The sequence below is a fragment of the Temnothorax longispinosus genome, chromosome 12 (assembly GCF_030848805.1).
Source record: "Temnothorax longispinosus isolate EJ_2023e chromosome 12, Tlon_JGU_v1, whole genome shotgun sequence".
Classification (NCBI taxonomy): domain Eukaryota; kingdom Metazoa; phylum Arthropoda; class Insecta; order Hymenoptera; family Formicidae; genus Temnothorax; species Temnothorax longispinosus.
The window spans coordinates 13755535-13773231 of record NC_092369.1 but is presented as its reverse complement, the minus strand read 5'-3'; the positions used below and the strand labels follow the sequence as shown (position 1 = coordinate 13773231).

Below are 17697 nucleotides of genomic sequence, written 5' to 3'. Positions count from 1 at the left end.
TGCGCATAAATAAATAAATTGATACAAAACACGAACGTATTGTTTTTTTATAAAAATTATATTGATAGCGTAGTTTTATGTTTATAGCGTAGATTTCAATGTGTGTACAATGTATATTATATATGCACATAATATCATGCAAGTATATATCTTTCAATAATATTGTATATAAAAATTAAGCTACATGTAAATTTTTTCTTTACCAATATTCGTTTAAAATCAATATATCCCTATATATAATTAGTCAGTTTTAGAACTTAAAAGATTTATTTGAAGAAACTCTTTTCGTATTTTGCTGTTCGTATTTGCTTTTTCGTTCGAAAGCAGTAAACAGGGTTATCAGGCGACTGTGTCGCATAGACACGGCGTCTGACTTGAGTTTGCGTTATCAGTCAAAAGAGGACAAGATTATAAATGCTAATGTTCGCTGTTAATTTCTCAGAATCGAAAGCTAGTTAATGAAACAAACAGGGCAAAAAATTAATTTGCTTCGTGAAATCCGGTTTTAAGGATGGTCTGTCCTATAGTAATTTTTGTCGAAAGACTTTTGTTACAGGTCTCTTCTAAACAGCAATGAAACTGGTTTTCTCGCCGCGTTCGTTACAAAGATTTCTCTTTAAGAGCTCATTGACAAAATTGGTATTCTATCGCGTCGAATGATCGAAAAGATTACCTCGCGCGAATGTATGCCGTGTTCGAGATGTGAATTACAATCGCAATATTGCATTCTCTCGGTCAATGTGTCGATAAATTTAGAAATTTATATGATGTTTTATAGCCTCTTACATATTAAATGTGAATTGAGTTACAATTATCTCTCTCGCCTCTCGCGTATGGTTATTTCTAAAAATCTCGTATGATTAAAATACGAAATTTCATATCATTGCATCTTTATATCTTTGTCATTTGCTATATTTACTTATTCATAAAAATCTTTTGTGATTACGTAATATTTCGATTAGTATATATTAAATAATTGCGAATACTTCTGTAATAACGTTGTAAACTAAAGTGTCCACGCCGTGTATAATGCAATTAGAGCTTCTAGAGCGGCGAAGGTCGGCCGCAATTATCACCATTGACTTTATTTCTAAAAGGAAATCTACGTAAGCGATTGTGCACGAAGAAAAGAATCAGTCTTAAGAAAGATGATTTTACGGAAGTCTTGGAAGCGTCGCATGCGCTAATGGATTGTCGACGAGCGTGAATCTTAAAAGTCTATTGTTTTCTTATAATTGTTTCATTTAAACCTATTGTTATATTACACGACGAAATTTTTCTTTCTTGAAAAATTTACATTAATTTTGTTAATTTACATTAATTTTTAAAATGAATAAACTCACCCATATTCTGCCTCTTGCGAGATAAACGACCGATCCGACTCCGCATATTTTTCAGCCCGACGAAATCAGTAGATTCACGGGAAGTTCAGAAGTTATCGGCACGCTTTGTTTGTCGCCGCATTATCGAGCAGACAAGAACGACACGTTGGCGTTGGTCCCATCTTATTTTTTTACGCGATAACGTGGCTCGTTGCACGATCCAAGGGGTATGAGCAATTAAAGACTTACATGAAAAATATGTTGTTGCGCGAAATCGTTATGTGATATCACTATTAATGATAAAGTTGAAGATAGAACTCAAACTTGTTTCTAAAAATTTGCATAACTCTGACTCAGACAGACGATCGACGGATTGGTATAAAACACAACTTGCTATAAGAGAGAACTATATATACATGAGTCATTAAAACGCCGGTTAATGGCATCACAGTTAATTAGACTTATCTCTTTAGTCGAATCTCCGTTCGGAGAACACTCAATAATCAAGGTATACCTATATTTCTTCATCGATATATCTTACAATTAGATATAATTCTTTGAAAGAATAAAGCTACGCGAACATTTTGCAAAACATTTGCAAGAATTATTAAGACTTTTCTAGGATTCATATTGTATATATGTACACTGTTAGATATTAAAGGATGAAATTTAAAACCAATACATTGAGTTAAATAATATTTTGTTATTTTTAACTGTGTCGAAATTTGTTATTTTATCACAAAACAGTACTATTTTAACTCCATTGGTTTAGCTAAATTAACATTATTCTAGTTAAATTAACTTTACATTAAGTAAAAGCAGTGGCGATTCCTATCCTATAGGAATAGTTAAAAATGACTCAAATTGAGTATAATTTGACACTACGAATTTAACAGTGTATAATATTATAATATTTAATTTTCTAAATAATTAGCGTGTAAATAATCTGTACTCATGTCATTAATCATCAGACGTTAAATCAATTATCGCATCGCGTTTAATAATTATTTTGGTATTGCATCCTATGACAAAATTTGCAAATCACATGCGCCTGCAATCTGTTGGAGGAAGAAAAAATGTGAAAGGGATTGCTGAGCCGACGGTATGTGTATTATTATGACTCATTTCTCCGTCGCAGCTAAACAGGAAGGAAGATTCAATAATTGGACAAACGATCCTATCCAAAATGCAGTCGTCTGCAGTGTTGACGCATTGCGGGCACAATAATTCATCGCCGCTCCATGTGACTCGCATTAACTAATTCACTGCGATCTAACACACTGTCAGGGGGTCATGGAACCCATGGGACATCCGTGGCGTTCTGGGACTTCTGCATTCCCATGGCGGTCTTAACGCGTACGACATCACCCCGTGAAGTCGCCTTTAATGTTTGTCGAATAAAGCACACACTGATATATCTCTTTAGTGTACATAATAAATACTCTATATCTTTTATTTGTGCTTTTATGATCAGAAATGTGCTTTTTAATCTGAAGATAAAGATTTTATTACTCGGTGAGAAAATTGCGCACACTATAATAGAATACGTTGCGATTTAATGAAAAACATACGATTCGTATTCAACTCCGCGTTTTTTGCAATCTACTGCAACCGCAAGTATAATACAGCAAGTATAACAAATCAAAGTATTCAATTGCAATGCACAATACTGCGATGATTGATGAACTTTCCACGCGCGAAAGCGAGCCTGTGGGGAAATTATACGAGAAGTAACGTAAATATGTTTGAATACCGCGAGAAGCATAAGGATGATGCGTGAATGAAACGTATCGTTTGTCGCACAATATGATGCTTGCAATACGTTTCTTCGCGAGAATACAAAATGCACGTTGATCACTCGCGGAGATTATTGAGAGGTCAGCTCGTTCTTGGAAGGAATTTATCCCGGGTTTGCATTGAGTCAACTTTTCAGAGATCGTCATCGCGATTAATTACCATGCACGATTAATTGCCCCGTCTTTGCTCGATATTCGTTATCTGCGATCGCGATCAGCGAAAATGCGCTTACACGCTCGATCTCCGCGACTTCTTCACGAATCGTCTCACAATGATACTTCTGCTCAATTGCAATTGATGTGGATTACGCGAGTCTCTCGCGCTGCGTACAGATAAATCCATTAATACGATCACGGGGATATGCAAAACTCGACGAAATTCTATATTTTCGCGTAATCGAAGAAGATTGAACCGGACACCGTCTGACGTCTTTTGACTTAATGACGTACAAAAGTACTTAATTGCTGGATCGACTTTCATGCGTCGCTAAAAATCATGTATATATGGGCTTATTTTGTATTTTTACGAGTCTAGTCTTTGTACTTCTTGCTTTCGGATAACTAGGATACATAAACGATACTCGCCGTCCGTCCGGATTATTTAAATGGATTAGTTATACTTTTTATAACGCAGGTAATGTTTAACGATATCAATAAATCGCCGCTTATTTTCTTCCGCTTCTTACTTCTCACGATCTCGCATGGCACGTTTCAAACTTGTCACGCTTAAGCACGGTGCACGGTAAAACATTTTGCAAGTCTTGTTAAGCTGTGACGAAAGAAGCGTATCGGAAGTTATAATAGGTACATTATCGCGCGACGTTAATTTGCTGGCGCAAATTTGCGCGCTCGGCGGGGCTTTTGAGCGCACGGCATTATCTCTTTGCATCGCGATGTCCGATGTAGAAATAAGGCGACGAAGCAAACAAACGATTTTTACAGCCTGATCGGTCAACAGTTAAAGATCTTGCTTTGCGCGCGAACGGCCAGATTACCGCTCTTGTTTAATTATCTGCACCTTGCTTTCGGAAATCACTCGACATTCGGCCACCGTGCGAGGAGGTACGTAACGAGATATCTCGTCTTTAATATTCATGTTATATCGATCATATTTCGGACGATACAAGATTAACTTAATACCGGCCGCGAAACGATAAATTTTACATTTGTTTCTCATGAATCAATCGCGAGAGCTGCGATCATTTCCAATTATTTCGTCGATATACTATAAAGTTGCGGACGGACATTGGCGGAACTTATGCTCAAATATATGTAACGTTTATATAATATATCAGGGAATTAGAAAACCATTATTTATAAGTAATGTCGAGATATATCGAAGATGTCATCGATCGGACTGATCGGAGTTGACCAGCCGGCGCTGGTTAAGACGACTATCCATCAAATTACGTGGTAATTTTGGTCAATGATAACTCATGACTTTGAAGGCAGCTTCCTACGAGCCCTCGTCGAGGGAAGTAGCCAATTGTCGTATACGGCTTTCGTACAGTCGCTACTAGAAATGCCGCCAATAAGATTCCTCTCGCGATGATACTTTGATAGGATCAGCTGCATTCGCGGCAACACGTAACGCATAATTTTTATAAATTTCTTTTACCCGCAGTAAATTTAGCAAAAAAATTTTCTCATGTACATATAATTACACGCAATCTTTTAACTCTCCCTTTCTCTCTACGAGGCGAATCAATAACTGATTATAGGATTGGAATTGATTAGCAATTATCAGCGTGGCATTTTTTTAAATAATATAACTTTTAAAACGGTTGCCTTGATGAACGTATAACAAATGCAGAGTGACACGTTTGTTTTCACCGGAAAAATTGTGCGTATTATTGCACTCCCGAATTGAAAATTAAAATATACTCAAATTGAATTAAAATGTCGAGTTTGACAAGGGGGGGTGGCGATTTCTTCCAGCACTGCGACGTACGCGAGGTGTCCGTTGACAATGGGCAATTTGACCGAGTGTGGGGGGAAAATCGCGCGTGTATGTCGTATGTACGTGTGCGACGTCGACGGCTGTCAGTGCGGCCTAATGAGTCCGTAAATTGGACCAGGCTATAGGGCCTTCTATCTGAAAATTGCACGGTCGGCTCTCTCGTCTCGCTGTCAGTGTGACTCACTGGCTTCGTGTGCGACGAGTTCTCGCTCGCGATTCTCGAACGTTCAACGTTCCTCCTCCCTGCACGGTGTGTTCGGTGTCAGTGTCACGGTGCCCCATCGATTTCCCCGTCTCCCTAGCTCGCGGAAGAGAAAAAGGCTCCAAATCAGTTTCGGTTTTGCCGCGACTGTTTCACACAAGGAAGAAAAAAAACACGGCGGAACTTTACGATTTTGATGTATCGCGAGGAGATCGGTTTGTCGCAGAAATACTCTCTGGGGAACATGGATATGGGGAACGTGCATATTTAACATGCACGCCGGAAGAGGGAGAAGGTTGTAAAGCGTTAATGCATCACGAGGAAATATCGAACGACCGTACGCGCGTGGGTGCGCATAATCCGTGAAATCGACGCGATCGAGCGGACAGCGCAAAAATGGCGAGTCAAACCGCGAAGAAGGAACTTCTAGAGGAGACTCTACACCATCCGGAAGGTAGCGAGGAAGAAGTGGATAAAGAATGGGAGGAGTTCACAAGACTAATGGCGAAATTAAAGGAAAACCGCCGGAATCGGCCGCACAGGTACATTTGCGCGAAATGTTCCGCCTTGATTCCAGAGGTAGCGCAGAAAGTAGAGAAGCACACACTAAAATTTCGAGCAAAAGAGATCCAATCTATTTGGATGTACAATAGAAGAATTTTCGAACAAAAAATATAAAAAATAATAATTAGATGTGGATTTAGAAGCCAATAGACACAACTCAAGAGTTTTCTAATATTAAATTAAAATTATTTTAAAACGGGTGAATAAGATTATCCAGATAGAACATAAAACTCACAATGATATCATGATGACGTCGTCATGACTTTATTTAATTATCACTTAAAAGTTAAAATTAACTCCACTTCAACGTCACTTTGACCTATTGACGTCATGACCTATTGTTCTATCCTGTTCATTATTATCCCCTAGGTAATAACACAACAACAAAATGTTAAATAACAAAATTAAACACAAACGAACTCGGAATCTTTTTTTAGACCGTCGCAAGCATTCTACCCATGTCCTCCGCCAAATGCGGACGAAGAGCAGCAAGAGTTCGATCCTTTCGACTATATTAACACGATTGTAAGCAATTCATTTTTGACAGTGAGTTATAGTCTATTGATCTTCTGTCTCTTGAAGCGACTGCAAAATATGTTGCTTGTATGAGCATGCAACTTAAAAGTTATTATTAGACGCACTAAACCGCGCCTTATTGCTAGTTTTTCCGGTGTTTCGAAGTCGTGTATTTTATTTCACGTGACGATTTTTAAATTTATAGTCGAACTCTGAAGACATTTACGATTGTATTTTACGCGACTAATTACTGTTGTTTCTGATAACGTTAATGACTGCTCAGAAGCAATTTATAATTAAACCATGACTATTGTTGCTAGATAAGTCCAAGATTTGTCGATGTTTATTGCGCGCATTATATCTTCAAATATTTACTCTGATGTATCTCCTTATAATAGTCAAACTCTTTTTTAACTCAGATGTTATATATACAAATTATTATATACGCAATAAACGTCAAAGATTTTCGCAAAACATTCGCTGAAATATATCACTTGCTTTTACGATACACTTTACGTCCTACGTTTCTCTCATCGGGAATTAATATTTCACAAATTGCCGACTCGGCTAGTTTTGATGCAATGCAATGCCATGATACGAACCGGCGATTTGTCCGAGATTTTCTATGGTCCGTAAACCATCCTGCAACACTGAACCCAATGGCGCGACCTTTGGACAATTGCCAAGTGGGCGAGACTATACATTTCAAATAAACGATTTCACGAGATCGTTGTCGGACACGGCTGCATTAAAGGCGGAACGTACATATCGTCTTTTCTTTTTTACTATTAAAGTGTTTCTAAAAGTTTATGATTTTATGATATAACTTCCAGATATCTGTAGTATAAATTCGATCTTTAACGTGTTTGTTATCTATATTTCGCATTATTAGCGCAAGACACGCTTGATGTTGATTATGTCAGTGTGCATTACAAAAAGATGATTTGCCCGTGCGCGGGAATGTGCGCGCGTATTACGATGGACCTTGACTCGTCGCGTATCACACAGGAGAATATCGGCCTTGTCGCGTGTCCGGTCATGTCGAAATCTTTAAACAAATTTAGAAGCGCCAGCCGGCGCGGATCTTAATTTTCACGTGAAATTATCTGGAGGAAAAGATCTAAATTTCTTCTCTTTTGTTCCATGTGAAAATACGAGAAGACCATACGAAAGAGATACTAAATTTAATCGATTAAAAATGTTTGTGTAACTTTAGAAGAGCACCGATCTATTTGCAGCGAGAAGTCGCGAGAATTCTCTTCTTTACGCTTCTTTGTAAAATATTTATTATAAAATATACTTACGAAAAATGCGTCAGAAACTGTTAATAGAAATTTTTCATATAATTTTGCTTTCTTACAGTGTTCTCGCGTCGCGAAATTTACGATTTACTTGAGGTTCGGAATAGATGGGACGTTTGCGATTTATCGGCAATTCCGTACAACACGGCGTGATATTAAGTGACCGCGGTAATCCGTCAAGTATTATACGAGCGACAGGTGTCTCTTTTCCATATCTCGCTACAAATTGAAAATTGCTCGACGCTTGCGACTGTTATTTCGCGAAAACAATGCGTTTTGTGACGCGACCGCGTGCCCGACGGGCATGGTTTAATAGCGCGCGGTAACGATTCACATTAGTCATCGCAATTAACCAGTTGATCAGCTGCCAACGAATCGCGAACGATTCTCGCGACTGTTTCACAATTCGCGGCGGTGTAAATGCGAAGTTTCAGTAACGTTTGTAAGTACTTGTAATGCAAGACCTTCTGCACGCGATTGAATTGAGGCAAAATCGGTGATGGAGAAGCGAATCGCGTGTTGCAAAGTTTTGCACACAAATTTGTTAAATATTTAACAAATTTAATTATTATCTAACAATAAATAGTAATCGTTCTATAATTATACATTAACATATATATTAATTATCTTGTTTGGTTGATATCTTGTAATACTTTAATTTACGTCAAATATCTAAATTCCCGCGTGGTTTTCCGTAGTAGGAGACTTGGACTTGTGCTATTCATGCAAAGTGTCCGAGGCAGATTTCAGGAAATACTATTAGCGCGTGTAATCGCGTGCACCCGCGTATCAATTCACGGAGAGCTTGATAATTCAAAGGAGTACGCGCGGTCTTTGCAACGACGCCTTTCTAAGCAACGCTTTTATGCGCGCGAATGAGCTCTTAAGGACTCGTTATGCTTATCGAGCACGCGTGACCAGCATGAAGAGATCCTCGTGTTACCACTACGCACACATATGCACATACCCTATGTTTATATGCATATACATGATACATATATATGTAATATGTATATGTATATGCAGATTACACACAGCACAGGTTGAATCTGCACCCTCGTGATCGTGCAATTTCCGGGTGCATCCACGCACTGCTTGGCTTAGCTTTCTTTTATGCCTAGCGTTACTTTCTGGTACTGCCAGTAATTCGCAAGTGTCATATTAATTATATAATTAGTAAATATTAATAGCAAAATAATTAGGATAGCTATAATGTTCGAGACGAATGGACAATTTAAATAATTTGGGCAATTTGTTTTGCGTGGTATTTATGTTCGAGCCTACTCATTATCCGTAACGCCAATCGGTTAGGAGCCTAAAATTGGATTAGGGGCCGATTGCCCAGTGGAACGTGGTCACGATGTGCGTAGTCGTCAGCTCTTAAATGTCACCTATATTTCAATCTACAGAATCGAACTTGCCCGATCTTATCTAATCTCGTGTTTCTCGTGACATCTTCATATTTAAATCGATCGTCCCGCACACGATTAAAACGCCACTGAATATTTCATCGGCATTATCTCCTCCATTCGTACGCCGGAAATTAAAATACAGCACGCGATTGTCAGACTAAAAGATTTCTAGGTCTGCGATTAAATCGAACCGATATCCCGAAAGTATCTCAAACCGAACTCGGCGATTTAATGCACAATCGTACAGGAGAGTCGCGATGTAACCGCCCGGCGAAATCGTGTGTGATGTGCGTGATGCGTGCTGCATCTGTCACCCGCATATTTATATCGTCAACTAGTCCCGGGGACGCTGCCAGAATCGTGGTATCACACGTCAAGATCGAGATCATTGACGTTGCGATCGAAACAGACTCGATTATCTTGAGGCTCGATCCTGTTTTACAAGATAATCTTTGAGATAATGTCACGTGGTCTTTTCTCCATATAAGAAAGATGATTCGCGAAATAATCGTGATAAGGAAACGTCACTCATAGATATTTATCGATGTTCTTACTCTTCATAATATTATTTTCTGCCCGCTTAAAGCGCGATTGATAACGTGCGTGACTGATCGTTGGGCGGTCGATTAGAGAACAATATAAATTTGAAGCAGACGGGTAAATAAACTGAGTTGTCGCGTACCGAACTTACGAATACATAAGTGATCGCTAGGTCTATCAAAAAAGTGGAAACGGTACATAAGTGGTGGCGAATAAATAACCGGTGCAATCTCGTGCCAAGTATATTTTCGAACGAGATCTCGGGACACACTGTATAACAAATAAATCTTACATATATATATTATATATATGTACGACATGCGTGCGATGCGACAAAATCCAGATTCAAGAATTTTTCGAAATAAGTGACGTTGTACGGGCGTGAGTTCGCGTGAGAAGATGGATGCGTCTTGAAACCAGGGCGCGCATCAGGTCAATTTACCCGGCGTCAGGTAAAACGTCGCGCAGCTTATTCGACAATAAACAATAGGATTTCGCCCTGTCGACGCTGGCTGGGCGACGCTAAAAATAAGGATTTTGACTGTTGCCAAACTTCAACAAATATTCCCACTGAGGTGTGAAGCAGACATCCACGAGACGTCGCCGTTTAGTTTGCGCTCGTGTGTACGCACGTACAGATGCATAGAATTATTGTTTAAAAAAGGAATTCCTCGAAACAGTCGTGAAAATTCGCCCAGACGTTGCCGCAAGTTTATCGCGAGCCGCTAAAGTCGTTCAGGACTTTGCATAAATAAAAATGTGACAGTCGTAAACAGTTACGGGAGACGTAAGCAAAATTATAAATTGAAATTGAAGCACAATTAAGAATTTAAAATTTTGGTGTACTAGCGAGGCAGTACTCTAAACGGTGAAAAATTTTCTTGAATGACATTTCGAAGAACGTAAATAAGATTCGTGTAGTGATGGAGAATCTAAGAATTTGTTGGTGTAGAAAAAACAACGCAGACACTTTCATACGTATTATATACGTAAGGAATTTATAGAAAATTTGGGTGACGATTTAAAAATTTGTTGATACCGGAAAGTTAATTTATTAAACAGCAAAAGAAAAGTGACGTAGAGTACTTCCACAGTGCTTTTTCATTATTTCGTTCAATTGAATCCTTGTTAATTATTCTTATTTATTTATTTATTACCCACGAAGTAGCCGTTGCGTAAGAATGCGCAAGAGACGAAGAATAAGAATCGTACATATTAAACGAAACTATCGAATGTTGGGATTTATTAAGTTTCAAAAATTTGTATGACTCTTTAATGACTTCTGAGCTCGATGACCATGAGGCGATATCAGACGGTAATTTTTCGACGAAATAAAACACACTTTTTAGTGGAAGTGAATGACGAGCAGACGCGAGTTTCTCGAGAAAAAAATCAGATTTATCCGCGTGTGGCTGCATCTCGCAGCGAAACTTTAGAATGTAGATTAAGAAGGTGGTATACGATCGTGCAGTGATGTACGAAATGGAGGAGAAGCCGAGGAGAGACGCATCTTTAAGCTTAAATTCGAGTTTCCGTGAGTCGAGTAATCCAAGTGACGAATCCTCGATGCAATCCGTGAAACTTCTCGCCCAGCTCTCCCTGCCGACCTTGGTCTTGAACAGGGCATACTTTGTCTGTAACGACAACTACCTTGTAAGTGCACGCTCGCATTCTAATCCTACCGTTATCCCGCGACGGGGTATAGGTTTCCTGTTCAAGACGGTCTCGACGCGAGAGCGCACAGTTTTCCCGGCATTACGGCCATTACAAACAATTTCGTACAATTGTTTCTTAGGGACCGCCCGCCGCGCCGCGCCGCGCCGGTGATAGCTCGTTATATCTATATCGTCGCTCGTGTGAAGACGATGATAATCGTCGTGTAGACAATTGTGACGTAGCAATGTTTATGCAACGACATATTATATTTTTAGTGTGCATGACATTAACTCTTTTCTTTTTGCGTAATACGTGCTTATATTAAATTAACAAATAAATGGATCCGACGGCGTTTGAAAAATTATAATGGCTGTGTTCTCTTTGTTCTCAAATTCACTGTCACTACTGAAAATGTATAGTATACGTGACGTAAACTATAGATTTTCAGTACTGGCAGTGAATATGAGAACACAGCTAATGGACCAGCCGTTTCTTAGACTAGCGTATCGCAGCAATCTTCTGTCTGCCAACAAATTTTTTTTATTGTTTTATCGAATATTAATCGCTCGAGACGTGACCGGTTTTTGGATTAGATAAAAGCTTGTTTTGATAGATAGTTTTCGCATCGTATGATATCAGATTTTCAGTTTAGAGAAACGATCGTTTTAATATCATTAAATCATCAATAAAACGCGGGGAGTTTCGCTCTTTCGCATCTCTAATATTTCTCTGCTCGTCGATTAGCGCCGTAAGAAAGTACTTAAACTGATCGACAATTTCTAATTGCAAACAACAATTGGCGACAATTTCGTTTATCTTTGGAGGCAAGTTTATCGAAGCCGAACGTTTCTATTAGATCTCTGATTAATAATAGGTACGTGTAAAACACGAGTCACACTCGAACTTTGGTCAACAAGTCAATTTCACGATATTCGAGGCGGTCGAGACGAAACTATATTGAACAATATTGAATTATGCGAACGATATTGAGTCATTTCTTTTATTTTTCTAAAAGATTGTAATTATCTAGAATAGATTGCAATTATCTAGCATGACTTTTTCCGATAACCATATCGGACAAACCGTATGAATTGAATACTTAATAATCAGATCTTGTGGTAGGACGAAAAGATACGATGTGATTGATTAACAGAATGCGCTACATTAAACTACAGCGAAATTATTTTAATATAATTTGGCTGATGATAATTATTGTATGTTGAATGCAGTTATAATTTTTAGCAATAATACATAATTTATCATATAATTTCTGCATGAAATTTTTGAATGGTATGTTATTATAATTCCATAAAAATAATTACGTATATATCTTAAATACATCTAAAATTAATTTTCCTCGAGTAATATCGCTCACTCTTTCGAGACCTCAGAGACATTAAAAGTTCATTGGCAATCAGCTAACATATATATTTGCGTTCCCGCTTGTCTTGTATCGTTCTTTCATAAGAAGAATTTAAATTTCTTAACGAGAATATATAAATACGTCGTCTTTATAAGCAAATAGGACTTTTAGGTAAAATCGTATTACATCACACTGTCGCATGCTCTGAAACATCGCCGTTGTCACAAAAACATTAAGAGTAACTCTAAAACTAAGGGAAAATTTGAATTAAACTCCGAATTTGACATAAATATACGCAGGAAATGTTATAAATGTCGAATGCGACGAAAATTATATTTTACAATGTCAAGGCAAATTGAGTCTCAATTAAAGCTCTATCTAATTCTATGAATACGAATTATGGACCAAAAGTGGGTCTAGAATTTGAACGAGCAAGTCTGTTGTCTCTCGTCTGCGCGTGAATCGATTAATTAGCAACCAAGCGTTCGAAATGACGCGGAATCGGCTGCCTCCAGATGTATGGTCGCTACACGAAGGACTTGGGTGAGTACGCGAAGGAAGAGGCACGCAAGCTCAAGTATCATGACAAAGCGAGGCGGAAGTATGATAAAACGAGAGCAGAGGATCTGCGGAAGTCCAGGCGGGGTCCTCTGTGTCGAAAGCTGCTGGCCCTGCTGGCTTTCGCCTGGAAACACACCGGCGCCCGGTTAGGTGAGGACTGGATTTTCCTTGCCCTCCTCGGCATCATTATGGCACTCATCAGTTACGCCATGGACCGTGGCATTTCCATGTGCAATAACGGTCAGTCTACTTTGCTTTCGGGAATAAATTTCACACCCTCGCGTGCGAAATGTCAAATAATTTTTACATTTGTTAAGTGAGAATATTTACCAAATTTTTTGATAAAAAAATTATAAAATATTTATATATAAAGTATATGTTAAATATTGTAAAATATTAAAACATTATTTTATTATTTATATATTCTCGTGAAAGATAAAAAGTTGCGAATCTCTGATGTGTGGCAAATTACAAATTATGGTTGTAAAATTCTAATTTGTGATAATTGCGAATGATTAGTGTGTCGATAGCCAGTTAAAAAAGATTTTTGCAAAAATATTAAAAGATAACGCCAAGTCTTTGATATGGCACATTAACGATGATCTCGTTTCACCAGCCAGGATATGGCTCTATCAGGACCTTACGTCGCATCCGGCCTTCAAGTACCTGGCCTGGGTGTCTCTGCCGGTGTGCCTCATTCTCTTCAGCGCGGGCTTCGTTCATATCGTAGCACCGCAAAGTATAGGCTCCGGCATTCCGGAAATGAAGACCATTCTACGCGGCGTGGCGTTGAAGGAATATCTGACCTTCCGTACCTTGGTTGCCAAGGTTAGCTAATCACGCTCGGAGAAACTTAATCCACCCGTTAAATTAAAGCTTGAGAAAATTAATTTTAAGATCGAGCGCGTGCGTGCGCGAATCAAAGTTGGATTATACAACTTTCCTTAAGGACCTTAAAAGAAACGCGTCGTAATCTCACGAAATAGAGACAGGGGCAATAAAGATCGTGATATGTCAAAGGTGATCGGCTTAACGGCGACCTTGGGCTCGGGGCTGCCGCTTGGCAAGGAAGGTCCGTTCGTGCACATCGCCAGCATCGTCGCAACGCTGCTTTCCAAATTGGTCACGAGCTTCCAGGGCATTTACGAGAACGAGAGTAGGAACTGCGAGATGCTGGCCGCAGCCTGCGCGGTGGGCGTCGCCTCCTGCTTCGCGGCTCCGATCGGCGGCGTTCTTTTCAGCATCGAAGTTACCACGGTGTACTTCGCGGTCAGGAACTATTGGCGCGGTTTCTTCACCGCGGTCTGCGGCGCCACGATGTTCCGTCTGCTGGCGATTTGGTTCCAGCGCGAGGAGACCATCACGGCGATGTTCGCCACCAGCTTCACCATGGAGTTCCCCTTCGATCCGCAGGAACTCTTTGTCTTCGCCCTGATCGGCGTCGGCAGCGGGTTGTTGGGCGCCTTCTACGTCTGGCTGCACAGGCAATACGTTATCTTCATGCGGAAGAACAAGAGCATGAATAGTTTTCTACAGAAGAAGTAAGTCACTCAAAATTATGTATCAGATTTGTTTTCTGATAATTGCAATGCAAATGTCTTCTCCATGGGATTGTGATCGAGAGACGACTGCTGTTAATTTCAGTCGTTTTCTGTATCCCGGCATCGTGTCCCTGCTAGTCTCGTCCGTGTCGTTTCCCCTTGGGCTCGGTCAATTCATGGCAGGCGATCTGAACACGCACGATCAAGTTCACGGTCTCTTCACTAACTTCACTTGGACGAAGGAGAATCTCAGCGTCGAGGAGATGAGTGTCGTGAAGCACTGGTCAACGACGTACACCGACGTTTTCAGCGGACTCCTTAGTTTCGTTTTAGTTACCGTAAGAAGATGATTTCTTTTTTACACGATTGCTTGATCGTGATTATTTTTAAATATAATTACACAATAAGAACAAGGGAAACGGGCTTTGGTTTCAGTTCATCTTTTCCATCATTAGTTCGACGGTGCCGGTACCATCTGGAATTTTTATTCCCGTATTCAAGATCGGTGCTGCGCTGGGTAGAGCAGTCGGTGAAGCTATGGCTCTCTGGTTTCCCACTGGCGTGCGTTATGGCGGAGTAATTACACCAATAATACCAGGTCTTTAATTGAATATACATACAACTGGCTACATAGAAAAAGAGAATTTTTTATTTGAAAATATCTTTAGTTTTAATGTGAAAATCTTGAAATGAGACTATATTGCGTTAAATGAAGAAAACTTGCTTAAATAAAGTCATTTTATTATATAGTTCATTGCGAATAATCGATAAAGATGTTTCTCATGTTTCTGAAATGTGTCGGCCATGATGAAAATAGCATCTAAATGAATTATGGAATCGTTGGGTTAATATTTATGTTGTGCAATTTTAGTTGAGTTTAAGGAGACGGATAAAATTGAGGATAGAATTAGACTCATGTCGTAAAATTGCCTCATTTAGGTGGATACGCCACGGTGGGCGCGGCCGCATTCTCCGGTGCGGTGACGCACACGATATCCGTCAGTGTCATCATTTTCGAGATGACCGGTCAGATCACACACATCGTGCCCATAATGATAGCGGTGCTGATCAGCAACGCCATCGCCGCGCTTCTGCAGCCTAGTATATACGACAGCATCATCCTGATCAAGAAATTGCCTTACTTGCCCGATCTGCTTCCATCGAGTTCAGGTACATCTTCTTTAACGCGACTTATTTTCTCTTTAATTAATTGAATTAATATTGTACGCTTATATTGTTGCTCCGCAAAGCATTTCGTTCGGAATAAATGGGAAGGTAATTATACAGTCGTAATTTTGCGGCTACGTTGCGGATTTTACATCGAAAACAGGGTACGTGATAAAAAGAAACTAATTACTGTAGGAATGTACAATGTTTACGTGGAGGATTTCATGGTCCGCGACGTAAAGTACATATGGCACGGCATCAGCTATCAAAAGCTGAAAGAAATACTGAAGGAGAATCGCAAGCTACGTGGATTTCCGCTGGTGGATAATCCGGACTCCATGATTCTGCTTGGATCGATCCAGAGATTGGCGTTAATCAAACTTATCGAGAAGCATATCGGTCGCGAGAGAAGGTTACAGGTGAAATGAGATTTTCAACACCTTAGACGATTTTATTCTTCACTTCTGTAAATTATCGTCGACGTTCCAGGTCGCGCAAAAATGGCACAAGGAGGCGGAGAGAGCGCGCGAAGAAATAGAACGACAGCTGCGAGAACAGGAGAGGACGAGGAGGCCTTCGAGATTCGAGGTTATCCCGGCACCAGACATTCTCAAGATGCAGCGGCAGAGTGTTAATGATCTAACGATGTCGCCAAACAATGGCAATGATCATGTGAGTTCATGCGGATTGACTTTGACGTCAATCGTGGTTGTTCTTCTTCGTTGCTCGACTCGCACATCACTGCACATCACTCACCGCGATGTAGATTAACGTATTATTCTTCTTATGTTTCAGCACACGTACCATTCACCGGTGTTCGGATCGCAACCGAAGAAGTCGATTTTGAAGAAGACCAATTCTTTCACTCTTAAGGGATTCAGCCCGTTAGTTAGCCCGGCGGTGACACCCTATACGACAGTTACAGGCGCGGAAAGCAGGCGAGTCGGGTTTATTCTCTCTATAGTATAACAGTTTTTTTTACATAGAAAAATATATACGGTATACATTTATCTATTTTATCTCAATATGTTTTACAAGAAAACATATATATCACTAAACCCTTTTGTTTTTATTTTTTTTCAAGCGTTTTAAAACGTATTTTTAATAAGTGTATTAGTGAAATTATTAAATAATATAAAATAGAACATGGAAAATAATGAAAACAAGAAATACGCTCTCCAGATATACGATATACAATCAAATTTAAAACATTAAAATGGAAAATAATTATTAATGTAAAAGTGCTCGTTGCAGAATTCGTTTGGCGTTCGAGGCAATCTTTCGCAAATCCGCTACGTTGCAAGACGTGGATCCCGATCCGGAGTTGGGTACCAGGGAGAGTCAGGATGCCATCAATGTGCAGTCCCACACGCCCATGCTGGCCCCGAGTCCGGCGACATCGAAGAAAGTACAATTGGTGAGCAAACATCGTCGTTTCCTCTAAATGCAATATATCAATAACGTTTGTACGTGTTAATCAGCCTCGAGAGAGAGTGATAGACATGTCGGCCGAAGATCAAAAACGGTGGGAAGAGAGCGAGATGGCACTCGAGGTAGATTTTTCGAGGTGCCACATCGACCCGGCTCCTTTTCAGCTGGTCGAAAGAACGTCCCTGCTGAAGGTTCACAGTCTCTTCAGCATGGTCGGCGTGAATCACGCTTACGTAACGGCCATCGGCAGGTTGGTCGGAGTTGTCGCGCTGAAGGAGGTACGGTGCACGATGATACAATGTTCTCCAGTCAAGATCGCCCAATTGAAAATTGACAGACAGATATATGCCTTGACTGGGAATAAA

General features: G+C 39.8%; 1 protein-coding gene across 4 annotated transcripts in view; it reads left to right on the top strand.

Annotated features, from left to right (window-relative positions):
• Positions 1-17697, top strand: part of Clc-a (chloride channel protein 2) — a 32722-nt gene that overhangs the window by 13043 nt on the left and 1982 nt on the right. For 2 of the 4 annotated variants that reach the window (XM_071795318.1, XM_071795319.1), the window contains 11 exons: positions 13148-13433; positions 13810-14021; positions 14214-14734; positions 14838-15072; positions 15170-15332; positions 15674-15904; positions 16097-16320; positions 16391-16573; positions 16697-16839; positions 17156-17318; positions 17383-17610. In XM_071795318.1, the coding sequence (XP_071651419.1) occupies positions 13148-13433; positions 13810-14021; positions 14214-14734; positions 14838-15072; positions 15170-15332; positions 15674-15904; positions 16097-16320; positions 16391-16573; positions 16697-16839; positions 17156-17318; positions 17383-17610 (2589 nt within the window). Of the gene's footprint in view, positions 1-5240; positions 5823-6281; positions 6370-10051; positions 11267-13147; positions 13434-13809; positions 14022-14213; positions 14735-14837; positions 15073-15169; positions 15333-15673; positions 15905-16096; positions 16321-16390; positions 16574-16696; positions 16840-17155; positions 17319-17382; positions 17611-17697 lie in introns of those variants that run through there. The other 2 variants (XM_071795316.1, XM_071795317.1) reach the window with 2 other exon arrangements.